The sequence below is a fragment of the Cydia fagiglandana genome, chromosome 27 (assembly GCF_963556715.1).
Source record: "Cydia fagiglandana chromosome 27, ilCydFagi1.1, whole genome shotgun sequence".
Lineage (NCBI taxonomy): Eukaryota > Metazoa > Arthropoda > Insecta > Lepidoptera > Tortricidae > Cydia > Cydia fagiglandana.
Genome location: NC_085958.1, coordinates 880,051 through 900,773, shown reverse-complemented (window position 1 = coordinate 900,773; position 20,723 = coordinate 880,051). Strand labels below are relative to the sequence as shown.

At 42.5% G+C, this 20,723-nt stretch overlaps 1 protein-coding gene across 1 annotated transcript in view; it reads right to left on the bottom strand.

Moving 5' to 3' along the window:
* Positions 1–7,352: 7,352 nt before the first annotated feature.
* LOC134677986 (DNA-binding protein Ets97D) overlaps positions 7,353–20,723 on the bottom strand; it is a 29,831-nt gene continuing 16,460 nt past the window's right edge. The window contains exons 5-11 of the mRNA XM_063536422.1: positions 17,856–17,997; positions 13,923–14,048; positions 12,788–12,861; positions 11,925–12,004; positions 11,419–11,557; positions 10,730–10,883; positions 7,353–10,448 (exon numbers count right to left, since the gene is read on the bottom strand). Of these exons, the coding sequence (XP_063392492.1) occupies positions 10,343–10,448; positions 10,730–10,883; positions 11,419–11,557; positions 11,925–12,004; positions 12,788–12,861; positions 13,923–14,048; positions 17,856–17,997 (821 nt within the window). The 3' untranslated portion in view covers positions 7,353–10,342. The remainder of the gene's footprint in view (positions 10,449–10,729; positions 10,884–11,418; positions 11,558–11,924; positions 12,005–12,787; positions 12,862–13,922; positions 14,049–17,855; positions 17,998–20,723) is intronic.

The following is a 20,723-nucleotide window of genomic DNA, read 5'->3' as shown; positions in this document are numbered from 1 at the left end:
TAAACTATAACCTAAATAAGAACACACTTACATAAGTATAGGATGTAGGTAACTAAGTATTTGTTTTTTTTTTCTCGTTTTAACTAGCCAGCTAAAATATCAGTTCAATAACTTTCGGTTTACTTGATTGCTTTGGATAATTTTTTTTTTTTTTTTTTTTATTTTTTTTTTTTTTTTTTTTTTTTTATTGAGAAACAAACAGTCTTAAAATAAACATATGAGCAACTTAGCTAGTAGCTACAAATTAATTTTGGTATAGACCTATAGTTCCCTAATTTACAAATATATAAAATTAGTGTAAACTTATAGTACCCAATTACATAAAAATGGAATAGATGTAAAAGATAAACGACTCAAATTACAAATATCCGGTTGCTTGCAACATTTCACACTTATTCTACTTCAACAAAGAATATACAGTTTTCTTAAACATACCTAATGAACTGCCAAACAAGTCTGCGTCCATACATTTTTCATTGTACTGATAATACTCTTTATTTGTATTCTTTGTATTTCATTAAGTTATTCCCTTTGAGCATTTCTGTTTTAATTTACCAGTGGAAACTGTTTTGGCTTGTGTATTATTAATATTAATTCATATTGTGTAAGATTGAAAGCTGTTTGTTTCCCAATAAAATAAAATAAAATAAAAAATAAAATACACTATTTGTGATATTTCTAAAAAAATAAGTTCAAAAACTAAAACCCGACTACTGCAAATCGCGCTCTAAAAAGTATGAAACAAGATAGAATTCTTATCTAAAATTATCAAGCAGGAAGTATTATAAATGTTACCATTTTTTTATATAAAATACAACGTAATATAATTTACTGAATTTTTTATATATTTACAGAGATTCAGAGGATCACCGTGGTCGTATGCCACGATTATAAACTTAACACGTTCGCGGACGCTCAGTCACACCAGTTGGACACCTAAATTTTGTATGGAAATATTGGGACTGTTATAGCATTCCTGTCACTACAAATATATCTTTTAGGTTTGTATATGACGCGTAATGCTATGCAAGGCGAATGCTATGCAATCCGCGTCAATATGAAGTATATTTTTTATACGCTATGTGACAACAAATGCTATACAATTCGGATGCATAAGCATGTCTGTCACATGACGTAGTCAAGATGGGATTTTATATGACATCGCATGTTATAGCATTCATACATCGTGCTCGATGGACTTGATGGCTGAGACTTCTGACTTCCTAACGGCGCGATTTTTGCTCTAAAGACTCATTTGCTGACCTCTTCAAACAATTTTCTTCTTCTGTTTTGTTCCCTCTTTGCTTATCATTGTAATATTGAGTCCATCTCATACATGCCCCATGCCAAGCACGTTCGCTGTTCATTCGACCTCAAATTATGTGATACTACCTACAAATTATGCGTTGGAGACCGGCTCTAATCTAAAGACCCAGCCATGGGTCTCATAGCATGTTGTAGAGAGCCGAGTTGCAATGTTGAGCTCTCTTAAAATGAGAGGAGTGTTCTTCTTGCTGTCCAAGGTATACGCAGCATTTTACGCCAACACTACTTCTCAAAAGTGTCAATATGTACCGCATTACACTTTTTCAGTTCCCTGTAACGCACCGCCGCGTTAAGTTCTGGACGTAAAGCGTCCACCACTTTTCCAAGCTTTTGCCAAGCGATGATTCACCCAACTTTATATTCTTTTTCGGATGCATCTGCACCAAATACAAGGCATGAAATATACACAGAATGATACCACAAATGCGTGTCATAAGGTGCTTACCTTGTGGGAGGTGATCATCGAGCGCCAACAGGCTATAATTCACAATTATATGACCAAAACTATGACTAGTAACGTAATTATTTCAATAATAGGTATACACATTCATGCCTCACTTTTTCACATTAATCGTTATCAAAATTTTACTGTAGTGTAATTAACAGCAAGTAAACACGTTTGTTTATTAAAACACAATGAAAAACTTAAAGAAATTGTAAGAAAAACATTAATTACGATTTTATAAAAATACGTCAAAATCGCTATCGCGCACGAAATTGACCCAAATTACATGTGTCCACTCCCAGACGCACCTGCCGGGCTACTAAGGGAGCTGCCATACAAAGACGAATGCTATAGCATCCGCGTCACAGAAAGGGGGGCCAATTTGGAGATGTCACAGGATAATTTTTAACTTCGATAAAACTATGTAATATGGCAGTACGCATTATTTGACTCTGGTGACTGGTAGAGGAAAAGTTGATGAATAATATTATACTGTGGTTAAGCGGATTGATAAGCATTTCAACGAAGAAATTTAAAAAGAATAACGGATGCAATAGCAGGCGCGTCACCAGGAGGAGTACAAAAACGGATGCTATGCAATCCGCGTCCGCGAACGTGTTAAAAGTAATGTGGCATACGACCACGGCTATCCTCTGAATCTCTGTAAATATATAAAAAAAATCAGTAAATTATATTACGTTGTATTTTATATAAAAAAATGGTAACATTTATATATAATACTTCCTGCTTGATAATTTTAGATAAGAATTCTATCTTGTTTCATACTTTTTAGAGCGCGATTTGCAGTAGTCGGGTTTTAGTTTTTGAACTTATTTTTTATTTAATTAATTTTGGGGTCATGATTTCGTTACTAACTTTTTGAAGTCACTTTATATTACTTTTGCGAGGGCGTCCTCAGTACAGAAATGCACGCAGAGCGCCGCCTATATCGGGCTACGCCCGACTCCTTTAGTGCCTATGAGGGCGCCGATGGCGGCCGTCTTTGGAACGCATACGTCGGGCTACGCCCGACTCTTTTAATATGAGGGCGCCGAAGGCGCCCGGCTTTGGAACGCGTACGTCGGGTTACGCTCGCCACTTTTAGTATGAGGGCGCCGAAGGCGCCCGGCTTTGGAACGCGTATGTCGGGCTACGCCCGAGTTTTTAGTATGGGGGCACCGAAGGTGCCCGGCTTTGGAACGCGTAAGTCGGGCTACGCCCGACTCTTTTAGTATGAGGGCGCCGAAGACGCCCGGCTTTGGAACGCGTACGTCGGGCTCCGCCCGACTCTTTTAGTATGAGGGCGCCGAAGGCGCCCGGCTTTGGAACGCGTATGTCGGGCTACGCCCGACTCTTTTAGTATGAGGGCGCCGAAGGCGCCCGGCTTTGGAACGCGTACGTCGGGCTACGCCCGACACTTTTAGTATGAGGGCGCCGAAGGTGCCCGGCTTTGCAACGCGTACGTCGGGCTCCGCCCGACTCATTTAGTATGAGGGCGCCGAAGGCGCCCGGCTTTGGACCGCGTACGTCGAGCTACGCCCGACACTTTTAGTATGAGGGCGCTGAAGGCGCCCGACTTTGCAACGCGTACGTCGGGCTCCGCCCGACTCTTTTAGTATGGGGGCGCCGAAGGCGCCCGGCTTTGCAACGCGTACGTCGGGCTCCGCCCGACTCTTTTAGTATGAGGGCGCCGAAGGCGCCCGGCTTTGGAAAGCGTACCTTTGCAACGCGTACGTCGGGCTCTGCCCGACTCTTTTAGTATGGGGGCGCCGAAGGCGCCCGGCTTTGCAACGCGTACGTCGGGCTCCGCCCGACTCTTTTAGTATGAGGGCGCCGAAGGCGCCCGGCTTTGGAACGCGTACGTCGGGCTACGCCCGACACTTTTAGTATGGGGGCGTCGAAGGCGTTCGACTTTGCAACGCGTACGTCGGGCTCCGCCCGACTCTTTTAGTGTGAGGGCGCCGAAGGCGCCCGACTTTGCAATGAGGGCGCCGAAGGCGCCCGGCTTTGGAACGCGTACGTCGGGCTAAGCCCGACACTTTTAGTATGAGGGCGCCGAAGGCGCCCGACTTTGCAACGCGTACGTCGGGCTCCGCCCGACTCTTTTAGTATGAGGGCGCCGAAGGCGCCCGGCTTTGCAACGCGTACGTCGGGCTCCGCCCGACTCTTTTAGTATGAGGGCGCCGAAGGCGCCCGGCTTTGGAACGCGTACGTCGGGCTCCGCCCGACTCTTCTAGTATGAGGGCGCCGAAGGCGCCCGGCTTTGGAACGCGTATGTCGGGCTACGCCCGACTCTTTTAGTATGAGGGCGCCGAAGGCGCCCGGCTTTGCAACGCGTACGTCGGGCTCCGCCCGACTCTTTTAGTATGAGGGCGCCGAAGGCGCCCGGCTTTGGAACGCGTACGTCGGGCTCCGCCCGACTCATTTAGTATGAGGGCGCCGAAGGCGCCCGGCTTTGGAACACGTACGTCGGGCTACGCCCAACACTTTTAGTATGAAGGCGCCGAAGGCGCCCGACTTTGCAACGCGTACGTCGGGCTCCGCCCGACTCTTTTAGTATGAGGGCGCCGAAGGCGCCCGGCTTTGCAACGCGTACGTCGGGCTCCGCCCGACTCTTTTAATATGAGGGCGCCGAAGGCGCCCGGCTTTGGAACGCGTACGTCGGGCTACGCCCGACTCTTTTAGTATGAGGGCGCCGAAGGCGCCCGGCTTTGGAACGCGTACGTCGGGCTCCGCCCGAATCTTTTAGTATGAGGGCGCCGAAGGGGCCCGGCTGTGGAACGCGTACGTCGGGCTACGCCCGACAATTTTAGTACGAGGGCGCCGAAGGCGCCCGGCTTCGGAACGCGTACGTATCTTGTAAAAAAATTGACTGTTTCATACATTTTGGCTGATGAGGACTTCTATACCTATTCACGTTATAAAATGTTGCAGGACATTAAAAAAAACACCATGTATAGCGGCCATACAAATTTCTTTTGCAAAAACCTTCTTGTATCGCCGTAGTCGCGTAACACGCGGATAGAATCCAGAGCGCTTGTAGATTCATAGTTCGAATCACCTAACCGAAAATTTAATGTTTTATCTGGCGCATGCAAGCAAAGCCGGTTGCAAACGCTAACAATATTTATATATTTGAAATGTGCTAATTGAGCTCTTTCCAATGATGTATGACACATCATCATTACTTAATTTTAGTTTTTTGGTTCGCGACTTTATGACCTCTAGAGGGCGCAGTGTTCATTTTTTTGTGACGCCATATAGCCTATAACCAGCGGACGATTAAGACGTTTCGAATGACACATCGTTTGTTAAATTATAATAAGTATTTTAGAAGTTATGAGGGAACAGATGAACATACATACATACATACATACCCACATACATACCGGTCAAAATCATAACCCTCCTTTTGCGTTGCCGTAGTCGGGTAATGATATAGTTTGTAAATATAAAATAATTACAAACCCTGAAAAATCTGCCCAAAATCACATACTAAAAAATCATCAACTTCCAGGTTTTTCCAACTTTTCCGAAATTTCGTCTTTAAATAAATGTATTTTTTTATAAATTAATATACTGCGTAAATTTATGTCAAAAATCAGAAAATGGATTAGTGTTGAAAGTTGACAGTGTTAAAAATAAATATCAATCACCTCCGAAAGCCCCTTTATTTCATAGGACAATGTTATGATGGAAATTTCCATCACCATGCAAAGAAGGGTTAAACCGTGGGTCCAAAAAAATATAATAAAATGTAATAAGTACTTAATAAAACCAATGAAAAGTATTCTTCAATACACCAGCTCGAAAAGGCGGTTTTTATTAGAAATGCCCCGAATAGTGGTTTTGGCCGTATATTGAAACTTCGGCCCCTCTCTCCGGCGAAGCGGCTAATTATCGGTGACCGAATAATACACCCGATTGATTGGACCCGGTATGTCCTTAAACCACGTCCAAGACCACCGGTGGACGGGCAGCAGCGTCCCTCAAATTCGGTGTACTCGACTGCGATCGCCAACCCGCCTGCCAAGCGTGGCGATTATGGCATTCACCCCCCAAAAAAGGGGGAGGCCTATGTTCAGCAGTGGACGTCTTATGGCTGAGATGATGATGATGATGATGAATAATACATCTTGACATGCGAACATTTAGGGCCAGTTGCACCAACCACATTTGACAGACTGATCAACATCAGCCGGCGCGCCCCGGCGCTTTACTATGAAACTTTCCATACATTAACATTTAGCGAACTCTTTAACGATACGAACAGTTTGGTGCAACTGACCCTTAGAGTCACAACTTGCAATTTTTTAGGTAAGGTGTATTCGGATAATACCGAATGTCGGATAATTCCGAAATTCAGATGAAAATCACCCTAAATTCCATCATAATAAAAGTCTCTTTTCGGAATTAGCCGAGTAAACCTTAGGTGCAACAGTAGTAGGCAACATTCAACCGAATACCGAATATTCGGCAAAGTGGCCGAATACCGAACAGTTGCCGAATATTCGTGACATCTCTAGTCTTTATTCGTCAAAAACTGATGAGAAAGTTGCATTTTATTTTGATTTGTTTCCTTATGTGCTGGTGGGATTGGTGACGATTTTAAATACTTTAATATTTAATAACATTTATTTGGATATGATTTATAATGTTACAGTTAGCATTAGCCTATCCTCCTATAACCCACCATATAAAATTTTCAATTTTTTAATTTGAACCTTATTCTACAGGGTGTCCCAGAAATCGACGTCAAGCCGTAAACGGATGATAGACCAAGTCATAACAGTTATCATAAAAATACAAAAAAAAATCCAACTCATGTTCTTTAAAAATTATGGTCACTTTAAAAATTCACTAAAAAATCCACATCCTGTAATGGTTCTTTTAACTCTTGTTACTACAAATTCCATAATTAATTCTAATTTTTTTATTATTGTGTAATCTTGAATAATTACAGGGTGTGGATTTTTTAGTGAATTTTTAAAGTGACCATAATTTTTAAAGAACATGAGTTGGATTTTTTTTTGTATTTTTATGATAACTGTTATGACTTGGTCTATCATCCGTTTACGGCTTGACGTCGAATTCTGGGACAGCCTGTATAAGTAAATTGGAACTAATTTCGTTTGTTTTAAAGAGCAATGTAACAAAAGAAATACTACTTTATTTGGTTCATGGAAGATTCAAATTAGATTGCACGATTATGTACAGTCGCCATCAGATATATCGGAGCGGCCAAGGTGCTCACAAATATCTGAACACGCCTCTATTGTCAGGGCGTTAGAGTGCGTGTTCAGATATTGTGAACACCTTGGCCGCTCCGATATATCTGATGGCGACTGTACATAGTAATGTATCTACATTTAATCCCAGGAAGCTATTATAGCCAATATGACAATACAAGGTTTAGGTATTCAAATGTGACGTTCCACGGAAAAGGTACCTTATGACGGCTGGCGCTTACGAATTACGTAGCATAGCGCCGCAATAATATTGAAGCAGCGTTAATAAGAGCATAAGCGCCAACAGCCATAAGGTACCTTTACCCGTGGGACGTCACAAATAAAACAACATGTATATTAAACAAGCATAAACTGTATTTGTACAAACAGACCTTAAATACACTATTTACACACGCACGTACGCAAACACACATACATCGGTCAAGGCGTGTTTACTATTTATATGTCGGCGGCCGATCGTAAGATCAGGCAGATCGTAATGTTCCTGTGTAATGTTTTGACGATAGTCACATTAAACCAATATGTGACCCACACCCGGTCTGTAATAATATTACAAGCAAAAAATATAATAAAATAAATATAATTTTTTGCTTATATTATAAGCAAAAAATTAAACAGTAGGCTGTACTCCTCATACTGACCAACATTTGTTTAGCGACTTTTAAAAATAACTTGTGGTTTGATTTTTAATACACTTTAAAGTTTATTCTAAGACGCAATGTATTGCGAATTTTGTTATGTTTAAGGTGTGACAAGCAACGTCAATCACAATGATATGCAGGGGTCGGACAAAAAGTGCGGATGACGTAAAAATGACGTAATCTTGCACACAGGATGATGTTTGAGTTTGTATTTAAACTTCCGTGTGACATGTAGTAACAAAGTAGTATTAATGAAGTAACAAAATAATCGTAAATAAATCCATGGAATTAATAATACAGGTGGTAGGGTGATGTAGTGAATAAAATAAATTTCACGAATAAATGTCTTTTAATATTGCTTACCTTCGTTGGTATATCTTGATTACAGCAAGAGCAGTATACGTGTTTGTCACGTACCTCCAAAAACGGAAAATTGCCACAATATTCGAGTAAAGATGACATTTTAGAGCGTTTTCTTATACATTAGTAAACATAAATTTTAGCTAAATATAATCGTGAAGATACAATAGCTAAACAATAACGAAGTCAATTTATTGTTCATCTGATTGACAATGTGTCAGTCAAAAACGTACTTACTCATTTAAAGTGGCGATATCGTTTAATAAAGAGGTTGATAAATGATAAGTGATAATTGTTTATGAAAATCAAAAATACTATTTGAAATCATCCTATAAGTAGTTTGACGTCATCCGCACTTTTTGTCCGACCCCTGATTGATATGTGTCGCTTAACTTCAAACTCTGGTAAATCCATTGGACCCTCTCAGCAAATATCTACCCTATTACGTTTTCTTAATACCAAAATCGCATAATCTGACAGATGGATTTACCCGAGTTTGAAGTTAAGCGACTCATATGGCGTGGCGATGGCGTCCATTGAAGATAATATTTATTTTGTATGAAAAATAGGGAGTCTAAATACTTCATAATTTTTTAAAGTTGTCGAACAAAAGTGTCACCGTTTGACGAGTACAATCTATGTTTTAATTATTTGCTCGTGTTACAGGCCACACCCGGTATAGGCAGGATAGGTTCGTTAGGTTGCTTCAGATGCCCGAAGGGCAAACTGTCTAAAAATAGGACTCCGTCAACTCAGGGAACGAGTCAAAGATTTTCACGTTTTACGATATGCTTAGGAATTTCACTATATGCCTGATCTTACGATCGGCCGCCGACATATACATCGACAGTCTTAACATATGTATTTATAGTTGGTCAAACCAATTTGTCAGTCAGAACTAGGGTTGCCAACCGTACTATATAATATAGTATTGTACTATATTTCGGCCTTGCGTACTATATATTTTAGGATACTATATAGTACGCAAAAATACTATATTCCGATGGGTCCTTACGCTGTGCTTTTTTTTCATAAATATGAAATAACAACATAACTCAAAGTTCTTAAACTGAACAAGCGCGAGTGTTGCATGCTTTAACGTGAACCTACATGTCAATGTTACTGTCAAGAGTGTTATGTCAAAAGTGACACTATCAGTGTCACTGTCACGTCCTCATATACAGCACTCAGCCAACTGTCAACGGTTTTTTCATCTTGTGATGTGAAGTTTCAGAAGTTTGTAACTTTGCATCAACGAAATAAATTGAAATAATATTTCAAACTACTTGTTTAATGGATAACCAAAATGATAATCTGATAATGATCAAAGTAAAAGGATTATAATAGGAACAATGGGTCGGCCTAAAGCAAAGGGAGTGCAAAAAAAGACAGAAAAATTTTGACCAAAAGTGCAAAATGTATAGGAATCGTAGAAAAAATTCAATCAAAACGCTAAAATAAGCATGTTATGTAGGAATAACTTTTCTCTAAAATCGAAAATGGCCAAGATATTTGACCCGAAACTTTAGTCCAACCCATGATTTTACACACGCCTACTGACACGCGCGATATTTGGCATACTTTTCATTTATTTTAAACCATCTCCTTGACTGTACTATATTTTCTTTCAGTGTACTATATATTTTATATGTAATTTTGCAAAATACTATATTTCACTAAAAAAAAGTTGGCAACCCTAGTCAGAACCAGGAAAACTATACTCAACCTTTTCTTTTGGGTGCTAGTACTAGTGTAAGACAGAGATAGTATGATTCTCTCTGTCTATGATTGAAATGAGACAGTCCTTTGACAAACTATAAATGTAATTGTGACGTTCCACGGCAAAAAGTACCTTATGGCGGCTGGCGCTTACGTCGCATAGCACCGCAATGATATTGGAGCGGCGTTAATAATAGCGTAAGCGCCAACCGCCATAAGGTACCTTTTCCCGTGGGACGTCACAATTTTGTTTGAATTTATGTTCTAAATTAGAATTTTTGTGTAATTCCGTACCTGCTACTATAATCATATTTACATAGGTAACACTGAAAGTTTCTGGGCCACAATTATTGAGGATTTTTTTATTCCGCTATCACTGTTTTCGTGAGTGACCTATTTTGCTACAATAAGCATCCACGGATGTGGCGTGAGACACGAAATTGTACACGAGCCTGGCGTGCTGTGAATATCATGAGACTCTGCGAATGTTGTGAGTGACCCAGTGAGTGACCAAACTGCACGAGAACACTTTCACACCAGTGGCCCTCGGACCAGTGGACACGAGAAAAATATATGTGAGTGACCCGTGTGTGAGTGACCCCCTACGCCTCGTGCCTGTCGTCGTGGACCTCCTGCACGAGCTGCGCGAGCTCGCCCGCGCCGTACCCGAGCAGCTGCTGAAGATCACACACGAACTTATACACGAACCTGTTGACAAATTATAAGCACAGAATAAGAAACAATTACATTTTTGACACGAGGTTTATATCGTTCACTACTTTTCTTTCAACGTGTGTGAGTGACCGACACACTCACTGTCCGTGAGTGACCGAGTGTGAAATACAATCCCCTGTCCGTGAGTGACCGAGTGTGAAATACAATACACTGTCCCTGAGTGACTGAGTGTGAAATACAACCCACTGTCCGTGAGTGACCGAGTGTGAAATACAATCACTGTCCGTGAGTGACCGAGTGTGAAATACACTCACCTTTTCCCCGCAACCTTCGCGATCATATCTCCGTCGTAATAATATCTCAGTGCCCTCGACAGTTTCTCGTAGTTCATGGCCGGTTTGTGTTTGCGCGCGCCCCACAGTCGAGCCACTCGCTCCGGCTCGAGGAGCTTAAACTCGCCCTCTGTGCCTGCGGGACAAGGAAAGGGATTATGAATGAATGAATGAATTTATTTATTACAGACAACATTAGGTCCACATAAAACGCTGCTGCCACGCACCTTGTCTATAGTTCGTTTTTTTCATTACAAATAAGGTAGTGAGTGTATTGCTTCGTGAGTGACCGCATACAGGCCTACAGGGTATGTTGTTGTGTGTGTGAGTGGCCGTGTGAGTGCGACCCAGTGAGTTAGTGAAAGAGTAAGTGACCGATTATGGTGTGAGTGCCTAACTGTGGTATGAGTGACCGTGTTGTGTGAGTGAGTGACCAAGTCAGGTACTTTGTTAGTGACCGAATGTAGCGTGAGTGACCGCGCAGCAGGCAGGCTGGTATGTGAGCGGTAGCATGAGTGGGTCCTAGTGAGTGCCCGAATGATAGAGTAAGTGACCGAGATAGGAACAATGTTAGTACTTACACGTCTGAGGTGTGAGTGACCGGGTGTCTTGGTCCATGAGTGACCACATGCGAGACATGTTGTGTGAGTGACCGAGTGTGTGATAGTTACCGTGCCACCGTATAACGTCCAGGTGTTCCGCGCTCGTCAGCAGCTCCAGCAGGAACTGCCACAACTGCACTTGTCCGTTGTTCCCGTTCCGAGTGTGAGCGAAGGTCGCGTCCTCGTCCGTGTATGTGTGGATCACTTGCTGTAACCATTTAACTATTTAAATGTGGCTTTCCATCACAGAAGGGTCCTTCCTTCGAGCGCAATAAGGACCTTCTTATCTGAAATTCCAGCGAAAATTATGATGGAATGGTCCTTATGGCACATAAAGCATAAGGAAAGGGTCCCTTCTATGGAAAGCAACAAATAAGTTAATTTTAATTTGAAATCTTCAAAATAATTGAGAGAACTAACTGAGATTTTGATAGAACACGCAGTGCAAGTGTTATTTATATATATCATAATTTTGTAGAAGTTTGACGTTTAAAATAACACTTGCATTGCGCGGGCTATCAAAATCTGCAGACTTTTCTTAGTCTAGAAATATACGAAAAGTGAGGCGAACTTACCATTTTGGGCCGTTTTTTGATGGCCGACTGTGGGGTCTCCAGTGGGTCAGGTTTGGTTTGGTTTTGATTCTGCACCACCGCTGCAACATATAACATTTAATTTCTTCGGACTTCTGGTCGAAGGTTGTGATATTTCCGCGGTTCCATTAAAACGGAATAAAATGAAATGAAAGTTTATTCACGAGAACATATGGTACAGTAGATATTATTAAGTATACATATTGACCCATGATATGTTCAGCCTTATGGCATGTGAAAATTATTTGTATTGACATAATTCATGCATGTCAAAGGAATATAAGTTACAAAAATGTCGCGTTAACCAAAATATTATCAAAATTTAAATTATTAAATACAAACATCTAGTTTCATGCCAATAGATGACGCAACAACAGAAAACTACGTCACGAATTAACATTTTTATGTATTTGACGACCGGTCTGGCCTAGCGGGTGACCTTGCCTGTGAAGCCGATGGTCCTGGGTTTGAGTCCCAGTAATGAACTAATGACATTTATTTGTGTGATGACACAGATATTTGTTCCTGAATCATGGTTGTTTCCACAGAAATATGAATATAAGGTTGTTTTTGTGTTTAAGTATTTATATATTACATATATCGTTGTCTGAGTATCCACAACACAAGCTTTCTTGAGCTTACCGTGGGGCTTAGTCAATTTGTGTAACAATGTCCCTATAATATTTATTTATTAAATTTAAATGAATGAAGTAGGTATCGTATACTTTTATTTTTTACATTGTTTAAGCTTATCGCGAGTCGGTTTAAGCTTAGCGCGGTCTACAACTACACAGCGGTTAAAATACCTATTTTATAACCATTTCCATTTTAAAATTGAAACTTACCAATGAACTTGCATTTCCTCAAAAGTTCAAAATGTGTCCAAAACAAGTCGCCCGGGTCCGATGGTACCTTTTCTCTAAAATTAAATAAAAATTTATAAAAAATTGCATGAGATTGAGATGAAAATTGCAAGCCAAATAGAAAACAGCCAATAGAAATGAGTTTGTTAAAATTGAACTCATTAAAAAAAATGTTTACTTCAAATCACAATTTTGTGTCGCAATTTTTTTATGACGTAGGTATTGAACGTCATGAATAATTAAAAGCGTCACAAAACGAATTTTCTTTTTTTTAACAAAATTAGGTAGGTACTTATAATTTGAAATAGTGTCATATATTTGATATCATCATCATCATTTCAGCCTATATACGTCCCACTGCTGAGCACAGGCCTCCTCTCATGCGCGAGAGATATTCTCATATATTTGATATATTCAAGAAAAAGTGACGGAGCCCGCTAGTGGTGAAGGCCGGATTTACTTAAAACACAAATCTAACATATATCTATTTTAATAACAAAACTTCCGTGAGACACAGACATATGTGACGTCCCACGTGTAAAGGTACCTTATGGCGATTGGCGCTTACGCTATTTACACCGCTCCAATACTATTGCGGCGCTATGCGACGTAAGCGCCCGCCGCCATAAGGTACTTTTTGCCGTGGAACTTCACATATTAAAAATATTAAGAACGGGTCACTCACGTATTTTAAGTCGAAAACGCTCGACATGTTTCACTACGTACCTAGGAATGTCATCAGGAGCTTGCGTTGACGGCGACGGAATACGTGAGTGACCCGTTCTTAATATTTTTAATATCATCATCTCAGCCATAAGACGTCCACTGCTGAACATAGGCCTCCCCCTTATGGGGGGTGAATGCCATAATCGCCACGCTTGGCAGGCGGGTTGGCGATCGCAGTCGAGTACACCGAATTTAAGGGACGCTGCTGCCCGTCCACCGGTGGTCTTGGACGTAGTTTAAGGACATACCCGGGTCCAATTAAGGGTATTTTTAATATGTCTAAATATTTTATGAATATAATTTATTATTTAAGTAGTGTAAAAGTAAGTAAAAGTAAAAAACACATTTTTTAAGAAAGACTCACGATTAAAATGGCGATATTTAAACTTACTTGAAATCTAAATTAGTGAGGGCACACAGCGTCCACCCGCTTATGTGCCAATCTGACAGCTTGACACCTGTCAGATTGAACTGCCGCACCGCCCACTGTATCCATAGCTTGACGTGTTGGACGGACCTGTCAAGGTTGGCACCAGTTGAAATGGTATCGTCTTGGGTCGTCCCATTCGTTTTTCGTCAAGTTCTTAAATTAGTCCTATTCTGCTTTCGTCACCGATTCTACATTCGTCACAATCGTCGGTGGCTTTCAATGTAGAACGAGTGACGAAAGCAGAATAGGACTAATTTAAGAACTTGACGAAAAACGAATGGGACGACCCAAGACGATACCGTTGAAATGATTTAATATGTATGGATACGAAAAGGACCAAAGTATATTATAGTTGTCTAAGCCGTTGGATAATGGTTATTACAGTTCAGCTATAAAATACCATTTTGCGGGGTTATTTATTTATCGTATGGCAATTTTGCGGGGTCGTCGGGTATGATGGCGCGACTGTGGTGCTGCTTGTTTAATATTATAATTGGCTAAACCGTTGCATAATGGTCATTACAGCTGTCTAAACCGTTGTATAATGGTCATTATAGTTGTCTAAACAATTGTATAAGGTCATTACAGTACCCAATTCTTCCCGTGGGTGTCGCAAAAGGCGACCAAGGGAAACATAACCAGGGGGTGGGCAGCAGCGCCCCCTGCAGAACAATTACTGAACTGCGATCCCCAACCCGCATGCCCAGCGTGGGGATTATGGGCATTACCCCCCAAATGAAAACACACGCCAAACGAAAATGGCCCCTAGTTCCCGGCCGCCAAGCTATTCCTGGCCATGGCAGCGGCCACGGTAACGGCGAGGCAAGGGGTGCTAAGAATCCCCGGGCTACGTTAGGCTGCCATTCATTACAAAATTTGACCCTGGCTACGTTTAACGGGCGCACTCTGAGGCTTGACCACCATCTAGCGCAGTTGGAAGTGGAGTTAGAGAACATTAAATGGCATGTTCTAGGGTTATGTGAAATCCGTAGAGAGGGGGAGGATACCGTAACCCTAGAGTCGGGCCATCTTCTCTACTATCGTGAGGGTGATAAAACATCCCAGGGTGGCGTAGGTTTCCTCGTCAATAAGGCCCTCTCTAACAACGTTGAAGAAATCTCCAGTGTGTCGACCAGGGTAGCGTACCTGATCCTTCGGCTGTCCAAGCGCTACAGCATGAAGGTAATTCAGGTTTACGCACCGACCTCGGCACACTCTGATGATGAAGTGGAGGATATGTACGAAGACATATCCAAAGCCCTGCACAACACCACTAAGGCTCACTTCAATGTTGTTATGGGGGACTTTAACGGCAAGGTGGGAACCCAGACGGGCAACGAATCCCGGATAGGCCCGCATGGTTACGGAGTTAGGAATCACAGGGGGCAAATGCTTGTCAACTTCCTAGAGAAAGAGGGACTGTTCTTAATGAACTCCTTCTTTAAGAAACAGCCTCAAAGGAAGTGGACATGGCAAAGCCCCGACACTGTGACTAAAAATGAGATCGACTTCATCATGACGGATAGCAGGCACATATTCAGAGATGTCTCAGTGATCAACAGGTTCAATACCGGATCTGATCACCGACTCCTCCGAGGCTCTCTGAATATCAACTTAAGGCTTGAAAGAAACCGTCTGATGAAGTCCATGCTCCGCCCTAACCCAATCCAAATTATGGCGGGTACCGAGAAGTTCCAGCAGCTTCTCAGGGATAGATTTGTTGCCTTGGAACCCACCAATGACGCTGACGAGACCCTACATAATCTGATCGAAACTCTGAGGGACGAGGGCGTCAAATTCTGCAGAACGCAGCAGACTGGCAAGAAATCCAAACTCTCGGCTGAGACCCTCGGATTGATGACAAAAAGACGGGAAACTACCCAAGCGACTTCGTCGGAGACGTCAGACCTGAACAAGCGAATAGCGAAGATGGTACGGCGCGACCTTCGGAGCTCCAATACACGCCTCATTGAAGAGGCGATAGAGCAAAACCGAGGGTCCAAAGTATTCACTCAGCAGCTTGGCAGGAGTCACCTGACGAAGCTTAAAACGCGCGACGGGAGGACCGTATTGTCGAAGCCGGAGATCTCCGCCGAGATTGAGGATTTCTATGGCCGGTTATATGCTGCACATGCCCCTCATTCCCAACGAGACGAACATGATTCCAGAGCCACCCTGACACGCCATTACACCGACGAACTGCCAGACATCAGTCAAGACGAGATCGTGTTAGCTCTGAGGCAGCTTAAAAATGGAAAAGCCCCCGGTGAGGACGGAATAACATCAGAGCTTTTGAAAGCTGGAGGAACCCCTGTTATACAGGAATTACAGAACCTCTTCAACGCCGTCCTTCACAGTGGGAGAACTCCAAAGGCGTGGAGCGGGAGTTTGGTGGTGCTCTTTTTTAAGAAGGGGGACAAAACCCTCCTTAAAAATTACAGACCCATCTCGCTCCTGAGTCACGTCTATAAGCTGTTCTCACGAGTGGTCACGAACCGTCTCGCCAGGAGACTCGACGAGTTCCAGCCGCCAGAGCAGGCAGGGTTTCGCGGAGGATATTTATGGCACCATAGACCACATTCACACAGTGAGGCAGATTACACAAAAGTGCGAAGAATATAATCAGCCCCTGTGTCTAGCCTTTGTGGACTATGAGAAGGCCTTTGACTCTGTCGAGACCTGGGCTATTCTGGAATCCTTACAGCGATGCCAAATAGACTATCGTTATATCGAGGTGTTGAGATGTCTCTACGAAGCCGCCACCATGAGTGTCCAAGTACAGGGTCAGCAGTCTAAACCTATCCAATTGCGCAGAGGGGTGAGACAGGGGGATGTTATATCCCCGAAACTGTTCACAAGCGCGTTGGAAGATATGTTTAAGACGCTGGACTGGAAAGGTAAGGGCATTAACATAAACGGCGACTACATCTCACACCTACGATTCGCAGATGACATAGTCATAGTGGCGGAGTCGCTAGAGGAGCTGAACCGGATGCTGGACAGCCTAGCTGCGGCCTCGCGACGCATCGGTCTTGGCATGAATTTGGATAAAACCAAAGTCATGATCAATGGCCACATTGATCCAATACCGATAGTCGTAAATGGCCACCTTCTCGAAATCGTTTCGGAATATACTTACCTCGGGCAGATTCTACAGTTAGGTAAAAACAATTTCGAGAAGGAGGCTAAGAGGAGGATCCAGCTGGGCTGGGCAGCGTTTGGGAAACTACGCCGAGTCTTCTCGTCATCCATACCGCAATGCTTGAAAACAAAAGTTTTCAATCAGTGCGTCCTACCTGTCATGACCTACGGAGCCGAGACATGGACACTCACAGTAGGGTTGGTCCACCAGTTCAAAGTCGCTCAGCGAGCTATGGAGAGAGCTATGCTCGGAGTCTCTCTGAAGGATAAGATTCGTAACGAATACATTCGACAGAGAACCAAAGTTATCGACATAGCTCAAAGAATTAGCAAGCTGAAGTGGCAGTGGGCTGGCCATATCGCACGAAGAACCGACAACCGCTGGGGGAAACGTGTTCTTGAGTGGAGACCGCGACTCAGCAAACGTAGTGTAGGACGCCCTCCGACCAGGTGGGATGACGATCTGCGAAAGACTGCAGGCAGATGCTGGATGCGGCAAGCTGAAGACAGGGCGCTATGTCGCTCTTTAGGGGAGGGCTATGTCCAGCAGTGGACTAATATTGCCTGATGATGATGATGATTATGATGATGATGATTACAGTACAGATTACACACCAATATGCTAGCGGCGTATTATAGTTGTCTGAACAGCTATATAATGCTCATTATAGTTGTATAAACCTTTGTATAATGGTCATTACAGTCGTTTAAACCGTTCTATAACGGGCATTACAGTACGGATTAGGTACATACCAATCTGCAGGGTCGTCTGGTATGCTGGCGCGGCTGTGGTGTTGTTTAAAGCTAGCGTCCACGACCCACTTGACGGCGGCGGCGTGCGGCGCCGGGTCCGGCTCTATTTCCGTTTCCTCTATCGTTTCTTCCACTTCTTCTGCTGAAAATAGTTATTTGTTATACAAGGGGGCCATAATCATTTGATATTTAGGGCGATTGTGCACTGCAATGAATTTTACTGTCCGGCAGTCTGAGTTTTCATGGTCCGATATGGCATGAAAAAAAAACCGGGCAAGTGCGAGTCGGACTCGCGCACGAAGGGTTCCGTATCATAATGCAAAAAAAAAAACAAAAAAAAGCAAAAAAAAAACGGTCACCCATCCAATAAGTACTGACCCCTCCCGACGTTGCTTAACTTTGGTCAAAAATCACGTTTGTTGTATGGGAGCCCCATTTAAATCTTTATTTTATTCTGTTTTTAGTATTTGTTGTTATAGCGGCAACAGAAATACATCATCTGTGAAAATTTCAACTGTCTAGCTATCACGGTTCGTGAGATACAGCCTGGTGACAGACGGACGGACGGACGGACGGACGGACGGACAGCGAAGTCTTAGTAATAGGGTCCCGTTTTACCCTTTGGGTACGGAACCCTAAAAACGGATGATTGGCTTGTGCACTTGTCCGTCTTTTTACTCGCAGGTGCGGCGTATTGGCATGAAACACACACGCTTTTCGGTGAAGGAAAACATCGTGAGGAAACCGGACTAATCCCAACAAGGCCTAGTTTACCCTCTGGTTTGGAAGGTCAGATGGTAGTCGATTTCGTAAAGACTAGTGCCTACGCCAATTCTTGGGATGAGTTGCCAAGCGGACCCCAGGCTCCCATGAGCCGTGGCAATAAGCCGGGACAAACGCGAGGAAGATGATAAACAGATATGTCAATGTCGGCGGCCGATCGTAAGATCAGGCATATCGTGAAATTCCTAAGCATATCGTAAAACGTGAAAATCTTCGACTCGTTCCCTGAGTCGGCGGAGCCCCGCGGGGCTCCTATTTCTGGGCAGTTTGCCCTTCGGGCATCTGAAGCAACCTGCCTATATATTGGTTTAATGTGAATATCGTCAAAACATTACATTATGATCTGCCTGTTCTTACGATCGGCCGCCGGCATCGATATTTCATTTAGAGTCACTTTATTTCACCACAATAACTTCTATGTCTGGTTATTTTCCACGTATCGTACCTATAGGTAACCTATAGGTTAAGATATATACAAATATATTTTTAACGGTGGTGGCGGAGCGGATATGACGTGCGACTTTCAATCCGGAGGTCGTGAGATCAAATCCTGGCTCGTACCAATGAGTTTTTTTATATATAATATACAGATATATACATAAATACTTATTATATATAGAAACATCCATAACTGAGTAACAAATATTTATGATGAACAGAAATAAATGCCCTTACCAGGATTCGAACCCGGGACCTCTTCGCGGATGTGAGGCTTTAAATATCCGCATCCGCATCCGCTGATGTCAAAAAATTTGAATCCGCAACATCCCTGGCCTATATCCCGAAAAGTCGGCCAAGTTACCGCACCTATATTCTTGTCCAAATACTAAACGTTTCTTTTTTTAAATAAAAAATGCTAAAAATTTAATATTTGACGTTTATTAAGTACCAAATCTTGACATCCGCATCCGCGGATGTCAAAAAATCTGCATCCGCAACATCCCTGGTAGGCAGGGCAGGGTCACTGTTACTACCGAGTATAGGCTAGGACGCCGCTATTAGTACATTACGAATATTACAATACAAGTGCGAAAAGTTGGATATTCGCAACGAGAGGCGATAAATTTGAGGTCAACACGAGTTGCGAATTACCAATTCGCACGAGTATCGTACAACATTTTACAGTAAATATTATGGCCCTTTAAACTTTTGACATATACCTACACGAAAAGTTATGTTTCACTAGGGCGGATAAGTAGGTCCATATGTACTCCTTCTTCCTTGCGTTATCCCGGCATTTCGCCACGGCTCATGAGAACCTGGGGTCCGCTTGACAACTAATCCCATGATTTGACGTAGGCACTAGTTTTTAAGAAAGCGACTGCCATCTGACCTTCCAACCCAGAGGGTAAACTAGGTCTTATTGGGATTAGTCCGGTTTCCTCACGATGTTTTCCTTCACCGAAAAGCGACTGGTAAATATCAAATGATATTTCGTACATAAGTTCCGAAAAACTCATTGGTACGAGCCGGGGTTTGAACCCGCGACCTCCAGATTGCAAGTCGCACGCTCTCACCGCTAGGCCACCAGCGCTTCAATAGTAGGTCCATATGTACTGTAAAATGTTATTACCTACGTGTTTAGATATATACGCAAAGTATTCAAATATACGGTATTCTAAGAACAAATTAACTTACTTTCTATGAAAATATTTGAATTTGTGTTTTTCAAGTAGACACACTATTCTTTATTGATTTCATATTATATATCCCAGTTTATATTACGTAGGTACTTATGTCTACGTAAAAATACATTTTCTAGTACATTTCCGCGAGTCAATGTATTTTATTGAATATTTAAGGAGGTTATACACTTAGGTTAAGTTATGTAGATTATTTTGGACCTAGAACTTTTACTAGAAAAAATGAGGGATTGACAAAATGAAACATCGATAAACCCTGTTATCGATATCGATAAGCGAAACAACAAGCAAGGGGTCATCCATTAATTACATCACACGTTTAGGGGGAGGGAGGGGTCAAGAAAATGTGACATATTGTGACATGGGGGAGGGGGGAGACACAAACTTTGTGACGTCACTTTAACTTCATCAGTAACCGAAAATTTATTTAAATTATTTTATT